This window comes from Hippocampus comes, unplaced genomic scaffold (genome assembly GCF_001891065.2).
Source record: "Hippocampus comes isolate QL1 unplaced genomic scaffold, H_comes_QL1_v1.1 scaffold92, whole genome shotgun sequence".
In the NCBI taxonomy this organism is placed as follows: Eukaryota; Metazoa; Chordata; class Actinopteri; order Syngnathiformes; family Syngnathidae; genus Hippocampus; species Hippocampus comes.
The window spans coordinates 3,310,552-3,338,482 of record NW_017805379.1 but is presented as its reverse complement, the minus strand read 5'-3'; the positions used below and the strand labels follow the sequence as shown (position 1 = coordinate 3,338,482).

The following is a 27,931-nucleotide window of genomic DNA, read 5'->3' as shown; positions in this document are numbered from 1 at the left end:
CAACTCTTCACTTTGGACAATGTCTCTCACACACACACTTGTAATCTCACAGCTCAGGGATGCATAAGCAAGTGTACCTGAGATTGGAAGCCAGAATCCCAAAACTGAGGCAGACGTGCTGCCCAGGAATTTTTTTATTCAAATACAGCCAAAGAAAGCTTTATGAACATGATATTTGGAGCATTTATGGCTTCCTTTTTGTTTTTGACAATTGGATTCCCCGCTCCTCTGAATTGAATATGTGTGACTGGGTCCTTGATTCTAAAATGGCAACGATTGGACTTCAGTTTGGAATGGCCAACGTCGGAAACGAGAAAAGAGAGAAAGAGGGGTGCACACTTGTCCACTTTCTACAACTTCATAAGCGCCTTGATGTCGTTAATGCGCGACGTCTTGCGGTCGTTGTCCACGGAGCCGAACGCCACCTCCACCAGCTCCTGCTTCTGCCTCTGGATCTTCACCATGTTCTCCTCCACAGAGTCTTTCACGATGAACTGCAGCATAGATACATATATATATATCTTTCGGTCTATATTTTATTTAGGATTCGAAAATACAGCTTTTCTCCAATTTTCCCACCTTAGTTACAAATACTTTTCTCTTCTGACCCAGACGGTGGCAACGGTCGATGCATTGCTCCTCTGTGGCTGGGTTCCATGCCTAAAGAGACACCAAGTAAGAGCTGGGCAGGATTTAGCCTTCACATTTCATCTGATTTCAATCAAATTTTTCCTCCCGTTTGTTTAAAGAGACAGCAAATGACACGAAAAAAAATGCTTTGCTTCCCCATCTTACTTTTTGGATTTTATTTTCTCCTGACAAAAATATAAGTTTAGATTCCTAAAAATATGACTAGGAAAAGTAAGTTTATTTTCATAAAAATAGCACACTTTCCCTTAAAATAATAAAACAGGACTGTTATCCAAATCTGCCCCCCCCCCCCACACACACACACGTTCTACTCACAGGGTCCATGAGGAAGACATGGGAGGCAGCGGTGAAGTTGAGTCCCACCCCACCGGCTTTGAGCGACAGCAACATGATAGCGGGGCTGCTTGGGGTCACGCTCTGGAAGTCTTGGATCACCTGGGCGCGCTTCTTTTGACTCATGGTGCCGTCCAATCGCACAAACCTGAAGCCGTGCTCCCTAACCCGCACAACGTCACATCATGATGGACGGCCTTTCGGACATGATTGACAGGCGGACCCGCGTGCATGCGCGCGCGTGTGCGTGTGTGTGTGTGTGAGAGCAAGTGGTACCTGAGCGGCGTCTCCAGGATGGTGAGGAAGCGAGTGAATTGTGAGACCACCAAAGATTTGATGGTGCTGTCTTCACGTCGCAGACGTAGCAGGTTGCCAATCAGCGCTTGGATCTGCGCACGCACACACGTAGCGACACCATTAGCAACCAAACGGGCATGCTTACTGTCACACAGTGTCGAACGTGAATTTCTCTCTTGCGTGCCTTGGGCAGTGAGGGCTGTCCTAAACCGCACGTTGCGTCTGGAGCGGCGCATTACCTTTGAGCTGGTCCTCCACTTGCCAGGACTTCTTCCTCCATTTCCTTCCGCCATCTCCTCCTGCGGGAACTCCACCAGCTCGTTGATCTTGATGTCACTCCGACAAAGAGGGCAGCGGGCGCTCTCCTGTATGCGCACAGGTCACAAGTAAGTCGCGAGTCTTTTTATTAAGTGCAAGTAGGCGAGACCTCTGGCATACCTGCTCTGTGCCGATGACCTGTGCGATGCATGGGCGGCAGTAAACGTGGGCGCAGTGCGTAATGACGGGCAGGCGCACCGAGTCCAGGCACACGGAACACTCCTCGTCCGAACCGCTTGCCAGCACCACGCGCAGCTTCTCGATCAGGTGCTCGCGAAGCTCGGCCGGCGTGGCCGCCAAGCCTGCAAGGGGCCATAACGGGGAAAGCGTTACAACTGAGGCCACGGTTGGTTTTACTTTGTTGTTGTTGCCTTGCATTCTAGCAATCTTCTTAAAACGGCAAAAGAAATCGACAACTTCATTTTCAAGGAAAAAAGTGGCTATTTCAAATTTTAAAAAATACGACTTAATTCTTTTAAAGGTGTGTTTTCCAAAAATCGCAACGTTTCTGTAATTGCAATCATTTCAAGAGAAAAAAATACAATTCAATTCTTATAAATCTAAGACTCTAAGTAAATTTGGGTTTTACTTTTCAGAATTTTTCCTTCTAAGATCGCACATTGTCTTGAAAAATACAAGTTGACAACTTCTTTCTCGCAAGATCGCAAATTTGTCTACTAAAAATAATTTCGCTTCTTATAACACTGCGATTTCATACTCGCAAAGAAGAATTTTAATCTTTTTTTTGCCCGTGCCAGCTGACAGTTGCAGGAGGTGCTGCGTACCTGCATCGGAGGCGGTCTTAGACAGCAGGTCAGGGTGGCAGCAGTGCTGTCGCAGCCTCATCAGGATGGCCAGCACATCCGCATAATTCCTCAAAACTGTCCCTTCAGCAACATATCTAGTCAAAAAAAAAAAAAAAAAAAAAACACAAAATACCATCAAGAAGTGGCTGAGTGACTCAGTGATTTTATTGAGAAAGTGGAGTTTAGTTGTTGGGACAAGTTTTGTTTTGTATAATTAAACATTTTTTGCAGCGTCCAAAGTTTAAAACACATGCACGCTGACACACACTGCTAATACTAACAACACGACTGTGAAGAAAGAAAAAGTCGCTCTATAAAAAAAAAAAAAAAAAAAAACCACACACACAAAATACCATCAAGAAAGGGCTGAGTGACGCAGTGATTTTATTGAGGAAGTGGAGTTTAGTTGTCGGGACAAGTTTTGTTTTGTATAAATAAACATTTTTTGCAGCGTCCAAAGTTTAAAATACATGCACGCTGACACACACTGCTAATACTAACAACACGACTGTGAAGAAAGAAAAAGTCGCTCTATTCAACGACTTCCCCAACAGAGGAGGGAAAAAAAAGCTAAGTGTTTGTCTTTGATGATGATGTTTTTTTTTTTTTTTTAATAATCAATATACCTGCCGATGGTGTGCCTTCCTTCATTGTGTGCCAGCTCGTACTCCTCGCGCTCTGAGGCGCTGAGCTCCACCTGTTCCACGCACACGCTCTTCTCGGGCAGCGTGACCAGCGGGCGGCCGTTCACCTCGCTGGTCTTGGTGCGCCGCAACGTGATGCACTTCACCAGTGTCTGCAGGTTCCTGACAAACAAATTCAGATTTCATTTAATTTGATATTTTATTATTTTGTGTTAGTTTATCATTCATATATATATATATGGTAGTTTATTACCATTATATTTTCTGTATTTAAAATATATTTTATATTGCATTTTCATCATCAATTTAATTATTAATTAATGACTACAGTACATAATCCTTAAAAAAAATAATACCGTATTTTCTACACTAAAAAGTGCACTGGATTATGAGGCGCAACTTCAATAAATGGCCTATTTTGTAATTTTTTTCATACATTGGGCTCACCGCATTATCAGACATCTACAATACATCCACCAGATGGCGCTACGCTCAAAGCTCACCGCATTATCAGACATCTACAATACATCCACAATATGGCGCTACGCTCAAGGAAACACCAACAGAACGATCAGATGTCAGTAAAACTTTTTTAATAAAGCAGCGACAGTTCACTTAACCAACAGCAAGTTATAACATTGACTCGTTAACGTTGAACTCTCTTGCCGCTCGCTGCTCTATTTCCGTGTTCAACTGCATCACCGATCGCCTTAAGTTTGAACTCTGCAGTTGTCAGCATGTCTCGAGCAAGGAGCCATTTTGGGGGTCGAAATATTACCGTAATGACCATACACAAGGCGCATCGGATTTTAAGGCACGCTGTGAGCTTTTTCAGAAAATGGAAGGCTTAAAAAAAAAAAAAAAAAAAAAAAATTCTACCAAAACTCAGAGATGATTTCCCCTTAAAAAACAAAAACACTGATGATAGTGAGAATAAGGCTTCTGCGGTGAACACAGCTGAGAAATAAAAGTGGGCTTACTGCAGGCCGGCCCTGTCTCCTTGCGTCACGGGCCTCTGGATGACTCGATTCCACCATTCCCTCACGTCGAACGGCTTGAGGCGCAGGAAGGCCAGCAGCATCCAAAGGTCTTTCACGCTGTTCTGAATGGGCGTCCCTGGATGTGGACAGCGGACAGGAGACGTCAGTTAACGCACGTGCGCCGCCGTGACGGCTGACAATGGCACTCAGTCGAGCGCAGACCTCCGCCACGGTGGAATATTCCAGATTGCAGCGGTCTGTCTATCAAGTCAAAGAATACTCGGCAAAGAACAGCTGAAAAAAGACAGATTTGCAGGCATTGGAACAGATGTTCAGAACATTCAGATTCTTTTATCCCCATTCAAATGTTTTAAGGAACTGCATCGCAGGAGTTCTGAACATTCTGAGAATCTTTTATCCCATTCAAAGCATTTGAGTTCAGAATGCTCCAAATTCTTCGATGAGCCAGTGATCTCAAAATGAGGGCTCCCTCAAGTGGTCAGCAAAAAAAAAAAATGTCCATGTTAAGAGTGTCTTACACTGTTTTTATAATCCAGTCAATTTTATTTAACTTTGAATTGCTGTATTTTACGGACCATTGATTTGGGCACACCGAACTGTTTGGCCCAAACTCAATAAATGGGTCTGTTAAAAAAAAAAAAAAAAAAAAAAAAAAAAAAGTTGCACTGGTTTGGAGGGAGCATTATTTTTGCAAAGCATTGTATGTTAAATAGTCTATTCTAATTGCACCGTGCTAAATGCTATCTTGGTTGACAGTTCAACAGCTGGAGACAAAGTCAGTGCACTCACCACTATCTAAACTATTTTTTGCTCGGTTCTGGCAGCTACTGGAAAAGCCGGCTGTGTGGATTACCTCCCGCCAGGTCTGGTCCCACATTTTAACAATCGAAACATGCCGCCAGAAAAGCTCATCTTGCGTTGGCGAGTGCCGATTTCGGCTCATAGGACTACATTTCCCATGATTCTTAGACACGGAAGCAGGAGGCAGTTCGGGTTTTGGTCTGACAAAATACTACATATTACATGCAGATGAGACTGAGAACCCCACATGTGATTGTGACACTAAATGGGAATGAATGTAATTTTAGTCACATAGACCGCAATAATATAATCCCACATCGCGACATTGGAAATACGCGGCCGGAACCGTTCGGATGGTCGCAGCATTCAGCGAGTCGTAGGACTACATTTACCATGATTCTGCCTGCAGTTCTGTTAGGTGTGCGTGTGTGTTTGTGTACCGGACAGAATCCAGCGTCGCTTTGCTTTGAGGTCCAGAACGGCCTTGCTCATCTGTGTGTTGGGGTTCCGGACCACGTGGCCCTCGTCCAGCACCACCCGCAACCAGTTGATGTCATGCAGGGGACTGCTGACATCATGCAGACTCCTGTTCTTACTCTGAACACAAAGGTGCTCCCATCAGACATGCTCTACATCATGAATATTGCACTGAAGCTTGATTTGAAAAAAAAATCCTGACTCAAATGGAAATAGCACCAAATGTTAGAAAGAACAAAGACTCTCCATAACTTCAATTGAAATCCCAGGCGAATAAACTTAGCTCCTCCATTCCACCCTCAATGCCGTCCATACAGAAGAGCGAGCCAGGGAAAAAAAAAAAAGGTGGCAGGTGGATAAAAAAAAAATCCTTACCGTGAAGTCGGCAGCAGCCGTCCATACAGAAGAGCGAGCCAGGGAAAAAAAACAAAACGTGGCAGGTGGATAAAAAAAATCCTTACCGTGAAGTCGGCAGCGAGCACGTTGTAGGTGGTGAGCACCACATCCTGAGAGGAAAGGAACTTGGTGCTCCTGTTGCGGTCGGGGCCGTGGTACATGTACACTCTCAGCTTGACGTCGGCTCGCAAGTGCTCCTCAAACTGGTCCTGCGGACACACACACACGCACGCACGCGTATGCATGCCTTTCCATTAATCCTGCTGTCATGGCTGCGAGTTTAGACGGTAAGAGCGGTGACGGCCGTGCCTACCAGCCAATTGCTGAGCACTGACAGCGGGCATACGATGAGAGTCGCCCCTGCTGATACAGCTTCGCTAGGGTTCTCTGCGGCGTGGTAATCTTGAGCTGTTCAAAGACAAAACACGCCAGGCTCAAATTAAGACCACTAATATATTTGCAACAATCTTTTTTATTTTACCAACAAAATTCAGATTCAAATCCTCTTTGCGCTCTTCCGTCCACCATGGAGGAAATTAAAAATGTTAACATGAGGGCCACCATTGTCACTTTCTGTTTTCTTGGAAAAATAACTGCTGGAGGGGTCGGAAAAGTCACTAAATATAAGCACAACTTTCAAAATAAAAGGAACACATATAATACGTTTGATATTATAAAAGTCATTAGCTGGTCAACTATGTCTGTTTCCAAAGAGCAGGAGCTCAGACTCGGGCGAAGGGTTCTCTTCCGACAGGGCAACGATCCTAAGCAGCACGCAGCCACGAAACTGCCCAAAGATCGGTGTGCCAGGCTTGTGACATCATATTTGGGGGGGCGGAGAAAAAAAACCCTCAAGTGGTTACTACTGTGTCGGTAGAAGATATATCTCTCCATTAAAAGACGAGTTCATATTTATTTTGATATATTTTAAATTGGAACGATGTGATTCGATGCATCTTCATCTTTTAAATCAAATTTCCAACTGCAAAGCTTCCTTTTTTCTTTTTTTACACCACTAGATTTAAGCATTTTCGATCCTTAGTATCTCACCCAGCATGGAGCTGGCCTTCTTCTTCTTCTTTTTCTTCTTGAAGGAATTAGTCGACGACGGCAGCCCTTCGCACAGCGCAGAGGCAAAGTCGCCATCCTCCAGCAACAGCGACGCCTCTACACGACATCGCGTTAACACGAAATACTTCAAAACGTCAGATGTGACTATTCACGATGCGCACTTACCATATTTCCGCTTGGTGGGTTTTGTCGTTCTTCTGCCTGAAACGGTGGAGCAAAGTGTTGAAATCTATGCGGTAGCCGCGACAAAAGTTGGTTAAGATTCAAGGTCCCACCTTTCTCTGACAGCTTTGCTGCGTCCTTGACATTTGGTGAGGTAAAACAAGATTGCTCCATGTTGACCCTGGCACAAGAAGATGAGTGTTCGATTAGTGACAACAATGGATGAAGGGTGCCCACCCTTTCAACATAACACCCTCAATTTCAAATTTCAGCTTCAACGCTCAGTCTTCCTTTAAGATAACCCTGACCGCATTTCTCTTCCCATCGACCACATTGTAAAACAAATTGCAACCTGCCCGTATGTTTCGAGCCCTACTGACTCTCCACCATCTCATAATCATATCATCCCGAGCTTTTCCTGTCACAGTCACCACGTTTGGTTGTAGACTGTGCTTTTGTCTTCTGTATCTGGATGCCCCCACCCCTCAAAAAAAACATCACTGCCTAAGCAGTTCAGTTATATTTTACTTTTAAGTTTAATGCATTTGCAATCACTTGTTGAGAAGTCTTAATAAAAACATTGAGGCATTTTTTTTATTTACCTTTTTATGTCTAGATGTCTATTTTGATTTGATCATTATTGAAGAACAGTTTCTGTTTAAGTTTACTCAATTTAACCACAGTGTTATTGCTCAAACTTTGCAAAAGGTCCCATTGGCTTTTCGATGAACAACGAGGCCAGCTGTGTTACTGTATTTCAATGTTGTTCCTTTTTTTTTTTTAAACCATCCCGCAAAAAACAGTATTTTCGCACTTCACTTCAGCTTCATCAGGAACAGTATACACCTGCACTAAGAAATCCAATATGAGCTCTGACAACGATGTGGGAATAGTGTGACACATACAGGCCGGAGCGTAGACCGTGAGCCACCGCGCCACTCGGTCCGGCTCCATCAGCTACAAAGTGAAAACACGGTTAGGTTAGGTTGTCTTCGGCAAAAACTTGGGAGATTGGTTTGAAGTGTGCGAGTCATACTTTTTCGAGGTGAAGATTGCTCCTGCTGTAAACGCGCAGCAAACACAACATTAGAAACGGCGCACTGCTCTGCTCATCCGGAGCTTGAATGCTTAGCGTGCCACTTACGCGGTTGTACACGGGCAGTGGCTTTCCGTCATGGAAGTTGGTGAGGATGAGTGCGATGGTCGTCAGCGTTTTACCCTGGTAAAGAAATGGGAGTGGATCGGAAGGGTTGTTACGGACCCACTCACAATCGGTGAAAAGCCACAATATAAAAACATCGATTACATAGTTCTACCCCTGCCACATGCTTTAATCATAAGCATATTTGTTATTATGTTATTGTGACTTCAAGATGGCGCCGCGAGAGTGGCTGACTTTACAGCAGCTCCTATACTTTTTGTTCTTCTACTTTCTTCCTTTCATAACTTTGCTGCTGTAAAATGGGAATTTCTCCATTGTGAGACAAATAAAGGTTTTCATATTCTTATTATTTTTAATAAATACATACATACATACATAACACAAAATGTATGGAAAGTACTGAGCGTATCGTAGTGTCTGTTACATGTGTCTGTAAGAGGCAGGGCCTGTTGGCGCGGCTTCGGATGTCGGTGTGTGAGGATTTGTGTGTTGATGTGTGCCTTTAGGGGAATTTCTCCATTGTGAGACGAATAAAGGTTTTCATATTTTTATTATTTTTAATAAATAAATAAATACAGTGTCTGTTATATATGTGTCTCTAAGAGGCAGGGCCTGCTGGCGCGGCTTCGGATGTGAGTGTGTGAGGATTTGTGTGTTGATGTGTGCCTTTAAGCATTCACATATTAATGACATCATCAATTAATCGACATCGACTCGACTATTATCAGCAAGATATCGTCCACTCACCAGTCCCATGTCGTCTGCCAGTATCCCGCCGAGGACCCTCTCGGGTATTTCTTTGGCCGAGAAGCACGTCAGAGTGTTGTAGTACAGTTCGCCGCGCTTCTCCCAAAAGGGCGGCAGCACACACTCGTTCTCGCGGGCGCACATCCACGACAGCGCTTGCCGCTGGTGGGGCAGCAGCGGCGTGGCCACAGACTGTGGAAACAATATGGCGGGCACATCGGGCTGATATTGAACAGAGTCGAGGACTTCATCTGAAGGAATGACGTTTCACTATGTTTTTGTATTTAATACAGACAAGTGATATACGAGGGCCATTCAATATACGAGGTGGCTTTGACCATAAAAGTGTTTCTAATAACGATAAAAGCTGTTTTACAATTTTATAATGGTGAATGGAAGAAGGGTAAACATAGCCTCATGTAGCCTACTTATTATTTTAATAGTCTATAAAAACACCAGTGAGCATTACAATTGGCAAGGGGAATGAAACCGCCCGTGGACGGCACTGAGTGGCCCCGTGATTAATTTGCAAAAAGAAAATAAATAAATAAATAAAACAAAAAGATGATTTTGAGTGAGTTGATTTTTGTGAGAAAAAAAAAATGCACAAAATGGGTTGTTGCACTTCTGTTGGGTTTGCTTCTCAGCAGTTTTGTGCCGTCCTTGAATGGGATTTTATGCAAGAGACCCCCCTTTGCACTGGGAAAAAATTTTTAATTTAAAAGTTTAATTGTTTGCTTTAAACAGTTTGTTGTTGGCTGAGGATAGTGAATCTATTCTATGCATGCACTGAAAAATACATTATTAAAAATCATATCTATTAAGAGCAACTATTTTGCACATGTGCACCTATTTTGTCCATATTTAAAAGGGAATTTTTGTCAAAAATCCGTTGGGAAGTGCGTGGTCCTACGTGGCCCCCTCTACAGTAAAGTTGCCCATCCCTGTAATCGGCTATGACATGATACCTTCAACACAACTGTGCTCATACCTCAGCTGCTTCCTTTTCACCATCTTTACTTTCCAGCAGGCCTTCGAAGAGGTTGTCAAAGGCGTTCTTCAACTGAAAGAGTCAAAGACACCGTGTATAAAAATCGCGGTAGCAGCAACATATTAGCGCCATGTAGCTAACCTCCTCTGCCGTGAGAAGGACCGTCATGCCTCTTTTATTCAAGGCCATCCCAGCTCCGGAGCTAGACAGCTTCTGATTCGCACCTGAGTTAAAAACCACACACAAGAGTAATCGACATCTAATGCACACAAAGTATCTATTATTCCAAGAGGTGAGTGCGGTGAACGCCACCTGTGATGAGTTTGTACCCATAGCATGCCAAACGTTGAATGACGGCGCTCTTGTTCTCCTCCTTTCCCCAGAAGGACAAAATCACAGGCATGGAGAATCTGTTCTTTGTCGAAGAGTGCACCACGCTGACAGAAAAATGTGACAATTGCTGAAGAGCATTCAAACCAGTACATGCCGCCCCCCTCAAAAAAAGTTATTCATCATTATGACACATTTTTGTACTTAAATCTCCAGATCTCTCAACCAGCGTCAAAATTCTCAGCTCGTGCAGGGCATCAAGGCAACTATTTTTTATATTCCCACAATTGCCATGAAAATAATCTAATTGAATCCTTTTTTTCTGATATTTAACTCATTCTTCCATGTCGCTACTAATTCACTTGAGACCATTCCAACTTCAAAACATTCATCTCATTCTTTAATATTGTAAATGTTTTCCACATTCCCCACATTCACACCTTTTTCCGTATCCGGCATTTCCTTTGACAAAAAATTAAAATTTAAGATGTCTTTTTTTTCACAATCTAATCTTTCCATACATTTCTCATCTGATTCACTCAGCTCCAACTTCCAAAAATTCCTTCCATTCATTCATTATACCTGGAGAAAACCCACGCAGGCACGGGGAGAACATGCAAACTCCACGCAGGAATGCCGGAGCCGGAAACAAAACCCTGCGCCTCTGCACTGTGAGGCGGACGTACTAGCCAGTCGCCCACTATGCCGCTCATGCTTCCACATTCCTCCACTAATTCAAACCATTCCAATGTCAAACACTTCAGCTCATTTAGGACACATCACAAGCTCTTTACCACATTCCCCAAATTGCCACTACAGATTGTAAAATCCTCATCACAGGTATTCGCTATTTTAAAATTTCACAATTTGCATTCTACATTTCACTTCAAAGTCCCATCTCACCCTTCTACTTTAGCCAACTTGCGGTCCAAGATGTACGCCATGGCTTCAGCCAGGTCTTTCCTGATGTGGCCAACTTGGCTGCCGTAGATGTTGGCGACCATGATGGCGTTGCGGTCGTAAAGGTTATGGGGTTCACGCTCCAGGCCCACCATTTCGCCTTGGTTTACCTGTTCAAAGAGTGATGCCGTTAACGTTGGTTATACAGCAGTCAGATGCGTATGCAGCCAAAAAAATCCACAGTGGGACGTAAAGGTCTGCGATTGGCTGGCAAAAGCTGGGATGTGCCATAAATATACCGTACAGGTTGCAGGCCAATCACAAGGCATGTATAGACAAATTCACTCGCAATCACACCTATGAACAATTCAACGTCTCTTGTCCTAGCTGCTCAAATCAAAGTACCGGTAATTTGTAATACGTGTCTGGAGAAGACATCTTTGCATATACAGTGGTTAACTTTTTTTTGAAGGAATGTGAAATTAGGGCTTAATGATGGGTACAGTCTAATTCTGGACCAAATTATTTCCATTCATAATTGACTCTTGAGATAATGTGACTTTTTTCCTGGGACGTGAGCTAAGCGTACCAATGTCATATCGACAAGTGAGGTTAACTTTTTTTTTTACACTTGAATAACAGGCTAAAAAGTGACCGTGTTGAAATCTACATTGTCTTTTTATTGGGCTGTTTGTGATTGCGGTGACACTGGAACACATCACTTTCATTGATAAGTGATTTCTAGAGGGCAATTTACGTGTGCTGTATTCGACAACTTTCGTGTTTTCCTTTGTCTTTGGTTTATTTTGTGCTTTTGTGAACTCCTAAATATCCATGCATCCATTTTCATGTTTTATCCCGCTTATCAAACAATGTTGAAGAAGTGTTGGAGCCTATCTTAACTTCGAGAGGCGGGATGACTGTCCATGTCTAATGTTACGTTGTGTTATATATAGTTTGTTATTTTATGTTAACCGTTCTGTAAAGTGCTTTGTTACAGCTACAGATGTTGTGAAAGCACAATATAAATAAAGATGTAGTGTATTGTATCTCCTGGGGGGCTATTTTGACACTTGCTGTCCACGGAAAATGACATCACAGTTGCAGTCTCAGGTAATGACCAATTATGGCTCAGCCGTTCGCTCAATTTGGTCATGGGATAATTACAAGCTGAGCTGTGATTGGTCATCACCCGAGCCAGCAACTGTGATGTCATTTCCAGTTGACAGCATGTGGCAAAATAGCCACCTTTGATTTGACTTCCCAAATGAAAGAGCCAAGATTGGCTGGCAGATGAATCGGTCAGCTACACTTCCTGGTTCCTCGGAACAGAAGAAACTGTTCTTAAGTTGGCAGTGCACCATTTTTGTGCTTTTATAAAGAACGAAACGGTTTCAGTGAAAATTGCTCACGGTTGGGAAAATGCTTTGAAATTACAACCATTTCAGTGTCACCATCTGAATGGGCTCTATGGCTTGTTTTTCCACTTGGATCATCGCAATTGATAACTAACCCATTTTAAAATTTGTTGATGTATTAGCATCACATGCTGGTTATGTTCCAACTTTGAAGGGTCCACTGTACTTTCTGAAGCAAGTTTAAGAAGGCATATGGCCCGGACATATCTTAACTACAGTTGGTAAACGGGTTGCCAAAGCTTCAAAGCAGGCCGTAATAAGAATGATGTAATTATTGGCGATGAATGAGCAAAAGAGAGCATGTATTGACCACTTTTATGGTGGGAGGGTTTCATGTGGATGCTCACCACCCCGCTGTAATATTTGAGGCCCACTACGGTGCCCTGGATCTGGCCGAACAGCACGTTGCCGTCGGCGTCCATCTCGTCAGAGGCGGCGGCCCGGATGGCCTGGGAGAGGCTGTTGTTTTGGTCCAAGCGCTCGGTGAAGAGGTCCACCTCACTGTACCTGTCCCAACTGAACCAGCTCCTACGGAAAGCCATTCCGCCTGCACACATGTTTACACATATAAATTCAGTCAGTGAAGTACGGAGAAAGGCAAGGAGGGGTTCCAGCTCGGAGTGGGGAGGATGAGCTGTTTCAAGTCCGGACTAACCTAGCAGCTATTACTGAAGGCGTTCTGTGATTCGCGTACGGCGGCTGATGGGTGGTTAGCGCGTTGGGCGCGTTAGCTTAGCACGCCGGTTTGATACACAGCCTTGTTTCGCACGTTTCACAGCGAGTCTGACTCGGCTGGCGACAACAGTGTACGGCGTGTTTGTCATGAACGCCTTCCCGACTTTAGTGTCGCCCCTGGCTTACAGTCGCCATTTTGCCCCTCCCAAAGCGCTCTCGACGTGAGTGATGATGGAGGCTCTTTTACAGTTGCGTTTGCTTGCACCTCGTGACGTCACAGCAAAACATTCCGCCAGCCCAGGATACACGGGTTTAAAATATGATTTTTTAAGGCAGCAAGTTGTATGTTAACAATTTGATTTAATAACAGCATTAAACTCAGTTCCGAAAACTATCGTTCTTACTAGGCACGTCTAACGGCATTTAATTGTAAACACTTCACCCACTTTGCCACGAATAGTGTCTGCTATTTTCCGATGTCAATGAATGCAACAATCTATTGTCGGTTTCCGCGCCGTTCCGCATTTGCTACGGAAACTGCGACGTCCAAATATGTACGACATTCCGCTTCCTTTCCACGCAACGGATTCTTCCTCCTCCGGGGCTGAGCAAAACGCCAAGGCACAGCGAGTCTGACTCGGCTGGCGACAACAGTGTACGGCGTGTTTGTCATGAACGCCTTCCCGACTTTAGTGTCGCCCCTGGCTTACAGTCGCCATTTTGCCCCTCCCAAAGCGCTCTCGACGTGAGTGATGATGGAGGCTCTTTTACAGTTGCGTTTGCTTGCACCTCGTGACGTCACAGCAAAACATTCCGCCAGCCCAGGATACACGGGTTTAAAATATGATTTTTTAAGGCAGCAAGTTGTATGTTAACAATTTGATTTAATAACAGCATTAAACTCAGTTCCGAAAACTATCGTTCTTACTAGGCACGTCTAACGGCATTTAATTGTAAACACTTCACCCACTTTGCCACGAATAGTGTCTGCTATTTTCCGATGTCAATGAATGCAACAATCTATTGTCGGTTTCCGCGCCGTTCCGCATTTGCTACGGAAACTGCGACGTCCAAATATGTACGACATTCCGCTTCCTTTCCACGCAACGGATTCTTCCTCCTCCGGGGCTGAGCAAAACGCCAAGGCAGGGAGAGGTCAGGAGAAAGAAAAGGACAAAAAAAAAAACGATAAACGATGCCGTATTAACACACCCAGAGCATTAAAGAAGCTTCAAATCGACAGCTTTTTTTCTTTTCCGTATTTTGAGGCAAAGAAAACGGGGGCGGAGTCTGAGGAGTTTGATTCAAGTGCATCCCGTTTTTTTGTCGTTGACAGTGAACCGGTGAGTTTAGAATGGTTATTCTCTCGTTTACAAGTCACGCGTTGTGCTGACCGACACCGAAACAAGGAATTGTTATCCTGCGCCATGTGAATGAATGTTCTTTTTGAAGCATTCCTTCTGATTAGATTGACGGCTTTCACGTCTGTTCAATACTCATCAACGTCCCTACCAGTCAGTGGACACAAAAACCTATTATCATCGATTTGGACCAGAACGACCAAAACATTGCTGTTCTCTGATTTGCTACTTTTTGTACATGGGAAAAAAAGGACTGCAGTCACCAAGGTGGATCAGTTTTTGTTGAAGCAGTCATGACAGAGCCAAGTCACTGTGATTATAATCGCAAAGGTTTTCTTTTAGTTCAGAAATACGTGACGAGACAATTGAAGTGTGGCAACTTGGATTCCCCACTTATGTATCGGTGGTAAACACCATTTTGAAAAGAATAAAAATGTACAATTACAAGTTGTGGCAGGGGTGTGCAGACGGTGAAGCAAACTTGACGGGAGGCCTCGACATCTATCAGCCTCCCTCTTTACGCCCACAACGCCTACATCTAGGAGTGAAGGACATAAAATCTGAAAATTCTCCATCTCCGTGTTAGCGTCCTTTCGCAAACCTCGGTAGACTGTGTCGAAAAACATAATTGATGAGTACAGTTGTGCTCGCATTGAATGTTTGAATTCCAATTGACAAGTACTTGTCAGTCACAGTGAGTGAGTGAGTGAGTGAGTGAGTGAGTGAGTGAGTGAGTGAGTGAGTGAGTGAGTGAGTGAGTCGTGCTGACATACCGTCATGAGAAAATGAAGAACTTGCTGACAGACCGCTCAAACTCTCGTCCTTCCCCTCAAACTAACTGCTGCCTCTTTTGTCTCTTTCTTCTTCAAACTGGCGAACTCCCGATTACGTAACCTTTGTCAATCTCAAATAGGGCAGCAGGGGGCTACAAACTTAAATTCACAAATTACTACAACACCCAAATATCAATGACCTACAATGACCAAATTATTGGAAATAATAAACTAATTGTCAGTTAACATTTCACCACTCAATTCCTCTTTCGTATCTATTTCAATACTCTATTGATCGTCAAGGTTTGCTTTCCACTAGCACCACTTGTTTCTGGACTGGACGCCCAAGAATAGATGGTTGGGTCTTTTCCGACAGGAGATCATGGCCTGGTCTGCATTAGAGCCACTACCATTTTCACCCTAGAAACTGGAAACCTGTACAGAACATAGGGGCAAAAAGGTGATAACACGCCGGCTTTTGCAGTGTTGTGTGGTTGAATAACAGGATGTGGAGGTGAGCAGCCAGGTGGTGTTTATATACATGAGTTGTGACCGGAGCGGTCGCAGGAGTCAAGTCGTCATGTGTGGGTGTGTTTGTGTCTCAGTCTGTTGGGCGCGAGTGCACGGGCGTCGTTGCAACTTCCAGGAAGTCCTCCACACCATTTCCTTCTACAGAAGCCCAACAAAGAGACTGCGCTGGTCACATCCTGTAAACAGCTTGGTGTGTTGTGTGTAAATGTGTATGAGGGTGGGAAATAGTCAAAAATTAGGGCAGAACAATGAATCCAATTCAAACCTCATCAAAATACTGGCTTGGACGCATACAGGACAGCCCAGGTCTAAAAATTCCACATGTCAATTGATAAATAGTTGCTAGAACCTGTGAGTGATTGACTCCCACATAAAAAAAAAAAAAAAGCTTGTTATTGCCTGTAGTTGCCACAAGATGGCGGCAAACCACTTTTTACTACTAAACAAAGCTATGGCCTGAAATTAAGCTCCTCCCCTCAGTTCATCATTGGTGTTTGGCACCAAGATGCTACCAGAAGGGACCAAATATTTTGTATGAAATCATTGAAACTTATCATATTATATCATGAATATACAGGACCAGTGCTGGTTCCACCACCTGGGAAAAAAAATGGTGTGTTGAATTCATCAAGTGGTTATACAAAATAAAATCATCTGATCCAGATAGATTTTGAAGGACATGTCTTCGTAATGTAGAACCCTGTATAAGAAATGCACATCAGCAGGGACATGCTTCTAACTATGAAAGCCTCTAAAAAAATCCATCCATCTATTTTCAACACCACCTATCCTTGAACAGGGTCACGGGGGGTGCTGGAGCCTATCCCAGCTGTCTTCGGGTGGAAGGCGGACTACACCCTGAACTGGCCGCCAGTGGGTCGCAGGGCACATATAGAGGCGAACAACCACTCACATCCACATCGACTTCATCACTGAGTGGGAACTGATCGCATGCTGTCCGCTCACAGGTCAGACGAGTGCACTATTAGCTCATTTTTATCGCTCGGGCCCGACTCAGATCATTAGATCAGATTGACAATAGGGAATCACTCTTTCTATGTGTGTGTGCCCCGGAGCTATGGAATCCTATCCGGGCCCAGGCAAGTATACACTTGCTTAGTGTACCGTCGCTGTGGAATGAGGCGGCCAGCTCAGACCTGCCTTGCAAAAAGTGTTAAGGTAAGGGGCTGGCATGAGCCACGGCGCTCAGTGGTAGGTAAACGCAGCAAAGAAAGAGGGACGTAGAACTAACACGGCTCTCGGGTCTTCTGTAAGACGCAGAAGAGGCATCAGAAGGTTAGTGCCTGGTCGCCATCGTCAAAGAATAGGTGAATGATATCAGCAGAGTGGTCGCTTCTATGTCCGTTTTGGCTTTATGGGTTGTCGGCATGTGATGAAGGGCCTTTTTGGAAAATCATGCTAAAGTCTTTTTCCTTTGTTGTTTGGGTTTTTCTTTCTTTTTTTTAATCCAATTCACAAAACACTTCCTGTTTCCTGTTTGTGATGTCACAGCAAAAAAAATAAGGCCACTTTTACGAGGCCATGAAAGCGCTTCTGGTTTTTCTGATTGTGGTTTGTTGCTTTTCATTGTGGCTGACAACATGCAGCTACACGAGGAGACTCTCATTTCTATAAAACTCATGCTCTTGTCATTCGGGGTTGTGTGACTTTGATGTTTTTTTTTTATGTGGACACCAACGTGATGAAAAGTCACAGTGACGAGTAGCTGGTGACATGTCACTGATATTTTTTCGGTATAGCACTATAATTTTTGTGTTGTAAATCACAGAAGGAGGAAATACTTTGCAGTCTATCTTTACCGACAACAGACAGCTCATCCAGAATTTTTGCAGAACTGACATGTTAGACGACAAGAACATTGACAGGGACTGGGTGAAGTCTAATGGAACGTGACGGTATTTCCAGCTAGCTGGAGAAAAAAAAAATCCTCTTGCTCGGTATGCTTGCCACTGGGACATCCAGGGTCGTGCAAAGTTGGCCAAACACGTAATATACCTGTCCTCGTTCTGGTGTTTGTAATTTGAAGTGTAATCACGGACCTCATCAAGTGAGCTCGAAACATTCCACTTTTCAAGGGCTTCAAACAAACAGCAAGGCATATATTGCAAAGCTTTTATTCAAAACCGCCGGCAACAAACACCCTGCAATCGTGACCTTCGTCATTTGACTGGCAACCGCCGGCAACAAACACCCTGCAATCGTGACCTTCCTCATTTGACTGGCAATACTCGGATACTCGGTGTCATGATGACGAAAGACATGTATTAAGAATTCTGTTTTTTTTTGTGGATTTTGGATGGAAGAAAGGTGCACATTTCTTGCCATCCAAAACTGTTGTACTTAATGCACTTTGTAAGGTGCACATTTCTTTCCATCCGAAACTGTTGTACTTAATGCACTATGTAGAATGCTAATTATTTCAGATGAGGTGACTGGCTCCAAGTCATCCTGTAGATCATTCGGAAGGTCCAAAATTGCATTGCTGAATGGATGATATGTTGCGATCATTTTTTGTTGTTGTTTTCAGGTTTCGGGAAAGATCTCCTCACCGCTGTTATTAAAATACAGAAAATCAGCCAGCGCAGTTCGGATTTGATTAAAAAAAAACAAACAAAAAAACTGTTGTGCATGCTCAATTCATCTCTGCGTGTGTTTTTCTCTCCAGGTCCAAGCGTGTGTAGATGTGCGACAGCGGACTGTGCGAGGACAAGCCCCCCGCCCCCCCTGTCAGGATGAGTAGCCAAGGAGGAGGAGCCAAGGACTCCCAGTCGACCAATCATAGCTCTCGGCCGCTTCCGTCCGTGCCCGAGGAGCGCAAATCCAGAAACAAGATCATTTCAATTTTTGCCTCGGAGAAAGGTTAGACACGCACGCGCACACACACACACACACACACACACACACACACACACACACACACACACACACACACGCACACATCTACCATAAAGTCACGCACGCAGCTAACCAGTTAACATGGACATATTGCCTTGCAGGAGGTAGGAAGAAGGACCGGGACAAGGATAGGCCGGAGATCTCCTCCCCGTCTGACTTTGAACACACCATCCACGTGGGCTTTGATGCCGTCACTGGAGAGTTCACGGTAAGGGGACAGCATGAACATTTTAGATCAGAACACGGTCAGGGTTAAGGTTTCAAGCAAGGGCAAGAGGTCATGGGTTTAAGCCAGGGACAGGTTTCATGACTCAAGTCCCTAATTTCTGATCTCCAGGGCATGCCGGAGCAATGGGCCCGTCTCCTCCAAACCTCCAACATCAGCAAATCTGAACAGAAGCAGAATCCCCAGGCGGTCTTGGATATCCTCAAGTTCTATGACTCCACCAGCGGGAAGCAGAAGTACCTCAGCTTCTCAGCCTCAGGTCAGTCTCCTCACCTTCCTTTCTCTGCAATAACATCACACGTTTGCAAACAAGAACCTTCATTTGTTTGCCTCGTTCCACCACCCACGCAGATAAAGATTCACCGTCGGTGAGTGCCCGCCCATCGGTCAGGTTAAAATACGCTTGTCACTTGCTTCACGAACTCGTACTCCTCCTCGGGCTGTGCAGGTTAAGCAGGTCACCAGCAGCTCCTCGCCGGGCGGCAAAGACGCTGATGACGACGATGACGACGACACGCCACCGCCCGTCGTGGCACCCAGGCCGGAACACACCAAGTCGGTGAGTGGTTCGAAAAGAGCAGTAGAGTGCATCTCAAATGATAGTTTCATCAAGTCAGGGTTAGGTTTTTAAGTAAGATATTCAAGCCTGAATATTGTGGCAAGTGGATTGGAGTGCCCGCTTACGGGTGAACAGTTTGGTCTTGGTGGAGGCCTTAGCTCATTTGCATGCTCATGAGTTATCCTTTGGTCATCTCTCAGGTTTACACGCGGTCAGTGATCGACCCTCTCCCGCCTCCGGAGGGCGACGCGGTCTCCAAGGCGGCCGACAGGCAGAAGAAGAAAGGCGGCAAAATGACGGATGAGGAAATCATGGAGAAACTCAGTAAGACAGCCCGCTCCCTGGTGAAATGACGCCGCGTGGAAGAAACTGATTGGGTTTAATGTTTGTTGTCCTTTAGGAACGATCGTTAGCATCGGAGATCCCAAGAAGAAATACACTCGATACGAGAAGATCGGACAAGGGTGAGGACATAACTTTCTGGAGGAGATGTGGAACCAACCTTGAGTTTGACATCCTTGATTAGGGTTTCGAGCAAAGGTTTGGGTTTCAAACCTGGAGTAGGTTTTGATGCCAAATTAGCGCTTCAAGTTGGATTTTCAAATTAGGGTTTCAAGCAAATTTACGGGTTTTAAATTTGGCTTTCAAACCTGGTTTAGGGTTTCCAGTCAGGTTACTATCCTGAGTTAAGGTTTCAAGATAGGGTTAGGTCTCAGTAAAGGCCCTAAGTGTTGCTAACCTAACGGTTACGGCTTCAAATGTCTGCATTGGGGTATCCAGAACCAATTACAGTTTCAAGCCAGGGTTCTGGTTTTAAATGAGGCTTTCAACTAGCAATTCAAATTAGAGTTTTACGTAATGACAAAGATTTCAAATTAATATTCAATCAAGGGTTTGGGTTTACAAATGAGGCTTTCAGACTTGGATTGGGGTTTCATGCACAGGGTTGTTGGTTCCAGTTTTAAAATTAAATTACTGATTGAATCCTGGGTTAGGGATTCGAATCAGGATTTCGAGCCGAGGCTTCAAATGCGGGATTTCAATGCAGCGTGTTTTTAATCACTGTTGCTTTGCTTTTTCTGTACTTACAGAGCATCTGGAACCGTCTACACGGCCATAGATGTTGCTACAGGGCAGGAGGTATGCAACTGCAATACTGTATCGTGACCTACTGTATCTCGATCGTCAGTGTCGCCAAAATGACTCTTTTCAGAAAATCTCCAAAAACGCCTTCTTGTTTGAGTTATTCAACCCCGTATCGTTCAAGTTGGTATGAACACCACCTTGTACAGCGGCACCTCGCTTTTCCTAAATTTCGATTATATTGCGTATGGATAACAGATGACATGGGGACAGACCAACAACATATATATTTTATTTTTTTCGGAATGAGCATACTTGAACATACACGTTTGAATTTCCGCCCGACAGCGCCGAAAATATTTTTACCTATGTTCTGTGTATTGAAGTGTATGTTGGACTTTGTACTTGCCGCGCAGGTGGCCATCAAGCAGATCAATTTGCAGAAGCAGCCCAAGAAAGAGCTGATCATTAACGAGATCCTGGTCATGAAGGAGATGAAGAATCCCAACATTGTCAACTTTGTAGACAGGTACAAGGAAATCAGCACCAACTAACCAACTTGGATTTAGGCATCCAAGATTATGGTTTCAAATTAAAAAATGGATATTGGGCTTTTGAAAATTACGCACGTAGCAAACACAACCGTGTGACGAGACACTGATCAGAGAGTCAACAGCGTGAATAGACACTGATCAGAGTCAACCGCGTGATGAGACACAAGGGAAGGTGTTGGGCGAGGCTGCAAAGATGCGCAGGTAACACGGGATAAATCCACTCGCGCTGTCATTGGTTGACGTCGCGCCGGGAACCAGTCATGCGTACAGCCATGTACAAAACCTCTGAGTCATTCGGCATTTTTTTCTGAATACAGTACTGTGGAAAAAAAAAACTGTGATGTAGTGAAGCTGTGATGAATGAAGTGCGATATAGCGAGGGATCACTGTAATTGTTTCAAGGATTACAGTTTCAAGCAAAATTATCTGAGTTAGCGAATAATTAATGCAGTAACTAAAACTGGAATTGTTTCCGAAATGAACTTAAAAACAAAAATGCTTTAAAAGTAAAAAGAAAACTAACTGAAACAACATTTTATGTTGACAAAGTGCTTTAAAACTAACTATAGTTAGTTAAAACTAACTATAGCGAAAATGTCCTTTGTTTTCATCTTTGTCAGTGAATATCACATAAAACGTATGAAATTATCGTTTCAATTCTGGGTTCTGGGTTTTGAATTTGGTGTCAAGTCTGGGTTAAGGTTTGAAATGGGGTGTTTTTGAATCAACATATCAAGCTTGTGCATTTCGTGTTGCAGTTTCCTGGTTGGCGAGGAGCTGTTTGTGGTGATGGAGTACCTGGCGGGTGGCTCTTTGACCGACGTGGTGACGGAGACGTGCATGGACGAGGCCCAGATCGCAGCCGTCTGCAGAGAGGTTTGTACCGGCGACGCTCATTTCACTTCGGGTCCGCTTCCACTCTTGAGCGACGACGCAATCTGGAAAATATGCCGGGGATTCTTTTCTTTGTAACCGCAGCCTATCGTCATGGAAACACTCTAGCTGGCGCTTCATTGATTCAGACACGATGGTCACATGCTTGCTCTTTGGGAAACTTATTCAGTGTAGTGGCCATCTTTTAAGTCATGTTTCAACATTTCTATCAAGGATTTTAATTAAAGGTGTAGAGTCTGGATTAGGGTTTGAAATTAGGCCTCCATGCCTGAGTAAGGGTTTCAAACTAGAGCTATTTAAGACAGGGTTAGGGTTTCAAATTAGAGACCCAAGACTTGCTTAGCATTTCAAATGAGAATTTCAAGACAGGGTTTGGGTTTCAAATTAGTGCTTCAAGCCAAAGTTACGGTTTCAAATTAGGGTGTTAAAATTAGGTTATGGTTTCAAATTAGGGTGTTAAAATCAAATTAGGTTTGTAAGTTATGGTTTCAAACCTGTTTTAAAGTTTCAAATGACTGTCTTCACTGGGATCACGCAAAAAAAAACAAGAAAAAACAAAACACCTTTGTGGAGCCAATGCTGTTTGTTTGCATCCAGGTCCTGCAGGCATTGGAGTTTCTTCACGCCAATCAGGTCATCCATCGAGACATCAAAAGCGACAACGTACTGCTGGGAATGGACGGATCGGTTAAACTCAGTAAGCATGAAGATGAAGAAAATTCCAAATGAAGATAGGTGGAGAAAAATGTTACAAGAATACGTTTACAATTTTCTGAAGGAGAGTGTTTCAAGAATGTGAGAATATTTTGGGGGAACAAGTTGGATATTCATATTTTTTTAAAAAAATCACAATTATACAATAAGTATAAGTATAAACTTGCATGCATTTGTATTTGTTGACATTCGGTGGGTCCGGCGCTTGTGGGTTTTTTTGGGCTTCAAACGTCCCGACAGCCTCCATCTCAGCTTTTTGCTCCAAGTGTCTTTGTGTCCGTCCGTCTTTGCAGCCGACTTTGGCTTCTGCGCTCAGATCACGCCGGAGCAGAGCAAGCGCAGCACCATGGTGGGCACGCCGTACTGGATGGCTCCTGAGGTGGTCACCAGGAAGGCTTACGGGCCCAAAGTGGACATTTGGTCTCTGGGCATCATGGCCATCGAGATGGTGGAGGGAGAGCCGCCCTATCTCAACGAGAACCCTCTCAGGGTGAGTACAGTGAATCGACGCATATTCGGGGGTCTCGGATTCACCAACTCAGACTTTTTTTTTTTTTTAATTGTCGTTGTAACCGAGCTGCCTGAGTCATTTTTTAACATTTTTTGGGGGGAAAAAAAAAAAAATACCTTTGTGATTGACCATGACCTGTTTGACTGGCTCAACACAGACTTAAAGGCAAAGCCACTTTATTTTTTGAGTGCATTTCATACACAAGGCAACCCAAGGTGCTTCACATAACCAAACGTAAAGTCACATTTCGTCAATGGCTACACCTCGCACTTGGTCTGAACGTAGCATGAGTCACCTCATAGGAGTTTTTCATACTTGTTGCCAAGGATAACAAGATTATCCCCAATATTCAATCCATGACAATTTGCAATCCAATCTAAATATAATTAAAAAAAAAAAAAACATACGGAGTGGACATCATCCGACCATGAAGGGACTCGAACCCTCAATCTTCTGATCCGAAGTCAGACACCTTATCCTTTGGGCCACATGGTCACACAGGCTCAAAACGGCATTTCAATTTGCCTAGGTTCACTTGGACCGACTCCAAGTCATTTTGCAGCCCAAAAAAATCCGACAATTTGTTGATGCATGCTTACTTTCTCCGATCAAAAATTGTTCCTGCCTGTGATCCAGTCATGACTTACACTAGTCATGTAGCCTCATTAGCGCAGTAGGTAGCGCGTCAGTCTCATAATCTGAAGGTCGTGAGTTCGATCCTCACATGGGGCAAGTTTTTACAAACATTTTTTTTCGAGGGAAGTCCTATTTTGTCAATCATGACACCAGCAACGCAAACCTCGCACTTGGTTTCAATGTAGCATAAGTTAACTCATCGCAGATTTTAATACTTGTCGCCAAGGATGAGAAGTTTATCCCATCATCCAATCCAAGATAATTTGCAATCCGATCTAAATAAAATAAAGAGAGATGAAGGGCAGACATCATCTGACCACGAAGGGACTTGAACCCTCAATCTTCTGATCCGAAGTCAGATGCCTTATCCATTAGGCCACATGGTCACACAGTCTGCAAAGAGCATTTAAATAGGCCAGGGTTTTCTGGAATTTACGTCTCGTTTTTTAGCAGCGCAAAAAATCACTCAACTCATTGGAGATTTTAATACTTGTTGCCATAGTGACAAGATGATCCGCATTGTCCAACACGAGACAACTTGCAATCCAGTCCAACTGCAATATAAGAAAGAATTACACGGAGTGGAGATATACGACCATGAAGGGACTCGAACCCTCAATCTTCTGATCCGAAGTCAGACGCCTTATCCATTAGGCCACATGGTCACACAGTCTGCAAAAGCATTTACATGTGCCAGGGTTTTCTGTAACTGACTCCGTCAGAAAGTCGACTTTCCGAAAATGTGTTGATACGTGCTCAAGCAGCCGAATTTGTGATCAAAAACTGTTCCTGCCTGTCATCCAATCATGACTTGCACTAGTCATGTAGCCTCGTTAGCGCAGTAGGTAGCGCGTCAGTCTCATAATCTGAAGGTCGTGAGTTCGATCCTCACACGGGGCAAGCGTGTTTCTTTTAAACCTTTTTTTCGAGGGAAGGCCTATTTTGTTACTCATGACACCAGCAACGCGAACCTTGCACTTGGTCTTAATGTAGCATAAATCAACTCATGGCAGATTTTAATACTTCTCGCCAAGGATGAGAAGTTTATCCCGTCATCCAATCCAAGATAACTTGCAATCCGATCTCAATAAAAGAAAGCGTGATAGAGGGTAGACATCATCTGACCATGAAGGGACTCGAACCCTCAATCTTCTGATCCGAAGTCAGACGCCTTATCCATTAGGCCACATGGTCACACAGGCACCAAGGAGCATTTAAATATGCCAGTGTTTTCTGGAATTTACGTCTCGTGCTAGCAGCCCAAAATATCAGTCAACTCATTGGAGATTTTAATACTTGTCGCCAAGGTGACAAGATGATCGCATTGTCCAATCCAAGACAACTTGCAACCCAATAAGAAACAACCCCCATAAGAAAGAGTGACACAGGGTCGATATCATACGACCACGAAGGGACTCGAACCCTCAATCTTCTGATCCGAAGTCAGACGCCTTATCCATTAGGCCACATGGTCACACAATCTCAAAGCAGCATTTTAATATCCCAGGGTTTTTTGGAACTGACGCCTGGTCATTTTGCAGCCCCAAAAAGTCAACGTTCCGACAATTGGTTGATGCGCACCCAGACATTTCTGATGAAAAATTGTTCATGCCTATGAAAAATGCACCTGAAGCGCGTGTGTACATGCACATGCGGCGAGCAACTTCTTCCGCTAACAACCCAGGCTAAACTGAGTTCCTCCACGACTAACAAAGAATATGCAGGATAGTATTTTATTAGTCCCGGGACAAATGACATCATTCAAATTTTTCCTCACACCTTGCTGCGTTTGTCTTTTAGGCATTGTATTTAATCGCCACCAATGGCACTCCGGAGTTGCAAAGTCCAGAGAAGCTGTCCCCCGTCTTCAGATCCTTCCTGTCGCGATGTTTGGAGATGGACGTGGAGAAGCGAGGGTCGGGCCGAGAACTGTTGCAGGTACCACTAATGCACACCCATGTCTCAAAAACTTGTTCTGCTGATTCAAGCCATTGTGAGACCTATTCCCATTCCCCACATTTAAAATTTAAAGCTCCAATTTTTCAGTTTGGAACTTTTAATTTTTTAAATTTTAATTGTATTTTTTTTTTTTTTTTACTTAATTTTATTTAATTTTATTCATCTCCAGTTTCGACATTTCTCAATTGTTTCATCCCATTTCAACTTCAGCATCTTCCCATTCTCCAAATTTTCAAAATAAAAGCCAGAAATTCTCATTTTTTTGCACTGCTAGCATCAGGCAGAAACTTTGCAGCTCCAAAGGCATCACATTTTGGGGAGTACAGCATGTTGAGACATTAACATTGCATCGTCACTGTGGAAGTATTGTGACAGACAACGATCATACGAATCTTCAGTTGTTGCTTTACTTTTCCGTGACTTTTTGGAGAGAAATTGATGATATCACAATGTGTAAAAGACAACCACGAAGGGATTCGAACCCTCAATCTTCTGATCCGAAGTCAGACGCCTTATCCATTAGGCCACATGGTCACTGCTTCAGTCATTCACAGTCAAGTTTGTGACGTTAAAAGGTTAAAAAAGAGGGCAATTGTCGATGTGCCTGTTTTTTGTCCGCAGCATCCTTTCCTGAAGCTGGCTAAGCCCCTGTCCAGTCTGACTCCTCTCATCCTGGCTGCCAAGGAGGCCATGAGGAGCAACCGCTAAGTATGCAAGAGGGTACTTCCCTTAAAAACCCAGTGTCAGTGTTTTTTTTTTTTTTTTTTTCATCTTGGTGCCTTATTTGCGCGGCGTTTCTCGACACGCCATGTGCAATTTGAACTGGTTAAATTAATCACCCTGCCCATGCGCCCATGCGCACACACACACAGATCAGGGATACATTATTATCAGCCTTTCCTGCCAGCCCTCGTTTATTTTGGGGGTTTAGCCTAAGAACTCAGGTGTCAAAATGAATCATTAGCCAGGGGGCGGGGAGGGGGGAGTGGGCGCCCATCAAGACAATCAAAGCATTTTAATTCATACGCTGTACTGTGTGTATGTGGCATATGGAGAAATCAAGGAACCCAAACACCCGCCATCTGCCGTTTCTGCATCAACATGTCATGGGTGAATAAACTTACTCCAGAGAAACGCCCATTTGTATACAAGCCATTAAAGAATTGATTTTCCTAAAAACATAAATGAAAAGAATTATAGACCATGTGATAATACACTTTTTGGGATGGTTGTGTGAATTTAAACCAAAGAGTGCTATTCTGGTGCTAAGTCAAACCACCTGAAAAATAATTTTTACTTTTTTTTTTAACGACATTTCAAAGGTTTGTACTGCTCTGTTTCTGCTGATTCAAACACATCCATGCATACTACCAACAAAAATGTTTTTCCTCACAATTTCTTTTGCTCAAAATTTAGTTTGTCCCATAATTTGTCCTTGAGGCCTCGTTTGTGTGTGTCTCTGTGTGAGACTTATTTTATATCTTATAGAATGCACAACAAAAATTCCAAATGACTTGTTTCATGTGTAACTCAAGAATATTTAGTGTCCTTGCATCCAAATATTGAAAATTAAACAGGTGGTACAGTATTTCCATTGTTTTGATAGAAACGTATCCCTTGACAGTTTAGACAATCACTGGTCAGATTTAAATGTGTTTTTAAATTGTTCTGTTTGCATAATGCGGCAGGCACTGTGTTACATATGATGTGGCCACGGACCAAAGCAGGCTGATAGAGGAATTTTATAATTTAAAACAAAATGTTTTTCATGCAACAAGTGAATGGAGTGGAATAAAGCAATTGGTAAATTATGCGTAAATGCCGCGTGGACTCTTGTTATTGACATTTGTCAGTGCCCCTTTCAACACTGCCGTTCAGATGAATCGGCAATCAGATTTTTTTTTTTAATGTGCGTATTGATTTGTGTGTTTGCCTTTCCCTTTCAATAAACATCTTTATGTGATGCATTGGGAAGTTTTTTTTAAGATTACCTGGTTGAACAACAACTCAGCAAGTTATTTTTGAGCAAACAAC

The 27,931-nt window shown here is 43.7% G+C and overlaps 2 protein-coding genes and 8 non-coding genes across 18 annotated transcripts; 3 read left to right on the top strand and 7 right to left on the bottom strand.

Annotated features, from left to right (window-relative positions):
- Window positions 1-96: 96 nt before the first annotated feature.
- hltf (helicase-like transcription factor) lies at window positions 97-16,343 on the bottom strand. Of its 5 annotated transcripts, none has more exons than XM_019872434.1 (26): window positions 15,856-16,343; window positions 12,853-13,052; window positions 11,091-11,257; window positions 10,170-10,294; window positions 9,999-10,081; window positions 9,858-9,929; window positions 8,867-9,058; window positions 8,102-8,176; window positions 7,994-8,018; window positions 7,863-7,914; window positions 7,071-7,138; window positions 6,961-6,996; window positions 6,775-6,891; window positions 6,038-6,132; window positions 5,790-5,933; window positions 5,292-5,448; window positions 4,252-4,323; window positions 4,030-4,165; window positions 3,032-3,211; window positions 2,385-2,500; window positions 1,720-1,901; window positions 1,521-1,646; window positions 1,261-1,373; window positions 967-1,147; window positions 580-660; window positions 97-494 (listed from the first exon to the last, which is right to left on the bottom strand). In XM_019872434.1, the coding sequence occupies exons 2-26, from the start codon at window positions 13,045-13,047 to the stop codon at window positions 351-353; spliced, it is 2,934 nt and encodes a 977-aa protein (XP_019727993.1). In that variant the 5' UTR covers window positions 13,048-13,052; window positions 15,856-16,343; the 3' UTR covers window positions 97-350. The 5 variants fall into 5 exon arrangements, with proteins under 5 accessions (XP_019727993.1, XP_019727989.1, XP_019727991.1 ...); XM_019872430.1 differs by lacking the exon at window positions 15,856-16,343 and adding an exon at window positions 14,987-15,197; XM_019872432.1 differs by lacking the exon at window positions 15,856-16,343 and adding an exon at window positions 13,627-13,794.
- LOC109517331 (serine/threonine-protein kinase PAK 2-like) lies at window positions 14,279-27,716 on the top strand. 5 transcript variants are annotated; one of them, XM_019872438.1, is made up of 17 exons: window positions 14,279-14,523; window positions 16,645-16,813; window positions 16,922-17,024; window positions 18,532-18,725; window positions 18,863-18,969; window positions 19,099-19,246; window positions 19,339-19,355; window positions 19,436-19,546; window positions 19,747-19,870; window positions 19,947-20,010; window positions 20,638-20,686; window positions 21,046-21,158; window positions 21,942-22,059; window positions 22,675-22,774; window positions 23,085-23,281; window positions 25,739-25,876; window positions 26,519-27,716. In XM_019872438.1, exons 4-17 carry the CDS (start codon window positions 18,548-18,550, stop codon window positions 26,603-26,605), a joined length of 1,551 nt encoding a protein of 516 aa, XP_019727997.1. In that variant the 5' UTR covers window positions 14,279-14,523; window positions 16,645-16,813; window positions 16,922-17,024; window positions 18,532-18,547; the 3' UTR covers window positions 26,606-27,716. The 5 variants fall into 5 exon arrangements, with proteins under 5 accessions (XP_019727997.1, XP_019727994.1, XP_019727995.1 ...); XM_019872435.1 differs by lacking the exon at window positions 16,922-17,024; XM_019872436.1 differs by lacking the exons at window positions 16,645-16,813; window positions 16,922-17,024.
- trnar-ucg (transfer RNA arginine (anticodon UCG)) lies at window positions 23,725-23,797 on the bottom strand. The gene has a single exon. It is a non-coding gene; the product is annotated as a tRNA-Arg (tRNA).
- trnam-cau (transfer RNA methionine (anticodon CAU)) lies at window positions 23,962-24,034 on the top strand. Its single transcript has one exon. It is a non-coding gene; the product is annotated as a tRNA-Met (tRNA).
- Window positions 24,252-24,324, bottom strand: trnar-ucg (transfer RNA arginine (anticodon UCG)). Its single transcript has one exon. It is a non-coding gene; the product is annotated as a tRNA-Arg (tRNA).
- trnar-ucg (transfer RNA arginine (anticodon UCG)) lies at window positions 24,531-24,603 on the bottom strand. Its single transcript has one exon. It is a non-coding gene; the product is annotated as a tRNA-Arg (tRNA).
- trnam-cau (transfer RNA methionine (anticodon CAU)) lies at window positions 24,766-24,838 on the top strand. The gene has a single exon. It is a non-coding gene; the product is annotated as a tRNA-Met (tRNA).
- Window positions 25,060-25,132, bottom strand: trnar-ucg (transfer RNA arginine (anticodon UCG)). The gene has a single exon. It is a non-coding gene; the product is annotated as a tRNA-Arg (tRNA).
- Window positions 25,340-25,412, bottom strand: trnar-ucg (transfer RNA arginine (anticodon UCG)). The gene has a single exon. It is a non-coding gene; the product is annotated as a tRNA-Arg (tRNA).
- Window positions 26,359-26,431, bottom strand: trnar-ucg (transfer RNA arginine (anticodon UCG)). Its single transcript has one exon. It is a non-coding gene; the product is annotated as a tRNA-Arg (tRNA).
- Window positions 27,717-27,931: the final 215 nt, after the last annotated feature.

Coding starts and splice junctions, on each gene's coding strand:
- LOC109517331 (XM_019872436.1), top strand. CDS start 18,548: ATGTGCGACAGCGGACTGTGCGAGGACAAGCCCCCCGCCCCCCCTGTC. Junction 18,726..18,862: donor AATTTTTGCCTCGGAGAAAG/GTTAGACACGCA, acceptor ATTGCCTTGCAG/GAGGTAGGAAGAAGGACCGG. Junction 21,159..21,941: donor ATTGTCAACTTTGTAGACAG/GTACAAGGAAAT, acceptor TTCGTGTTGCAG/TTTCCTGGTTGGCGAGGAGC.
- hltf (XM_019872430.1), bottom strand. CDS start 15,194: ATGCGAGCACAACTGTACTCATCAATTATGTTTTTCGACACAGTCTAC. Junction 11,258..12,852: donor TCAAATATTACAGCGGGGTG/GTGAGCATCCAC, acceptor CTCTTTGAACAG/GTAAACCAAGGCGAAATGGT. Junction 10,295..11,090: donor AAGTTGGCTAAAGTAGAAGG/GTGAGATGGGAC, acceptor TTTTTCTGTCAG/CGTGGTGCACTCTTCGACAA.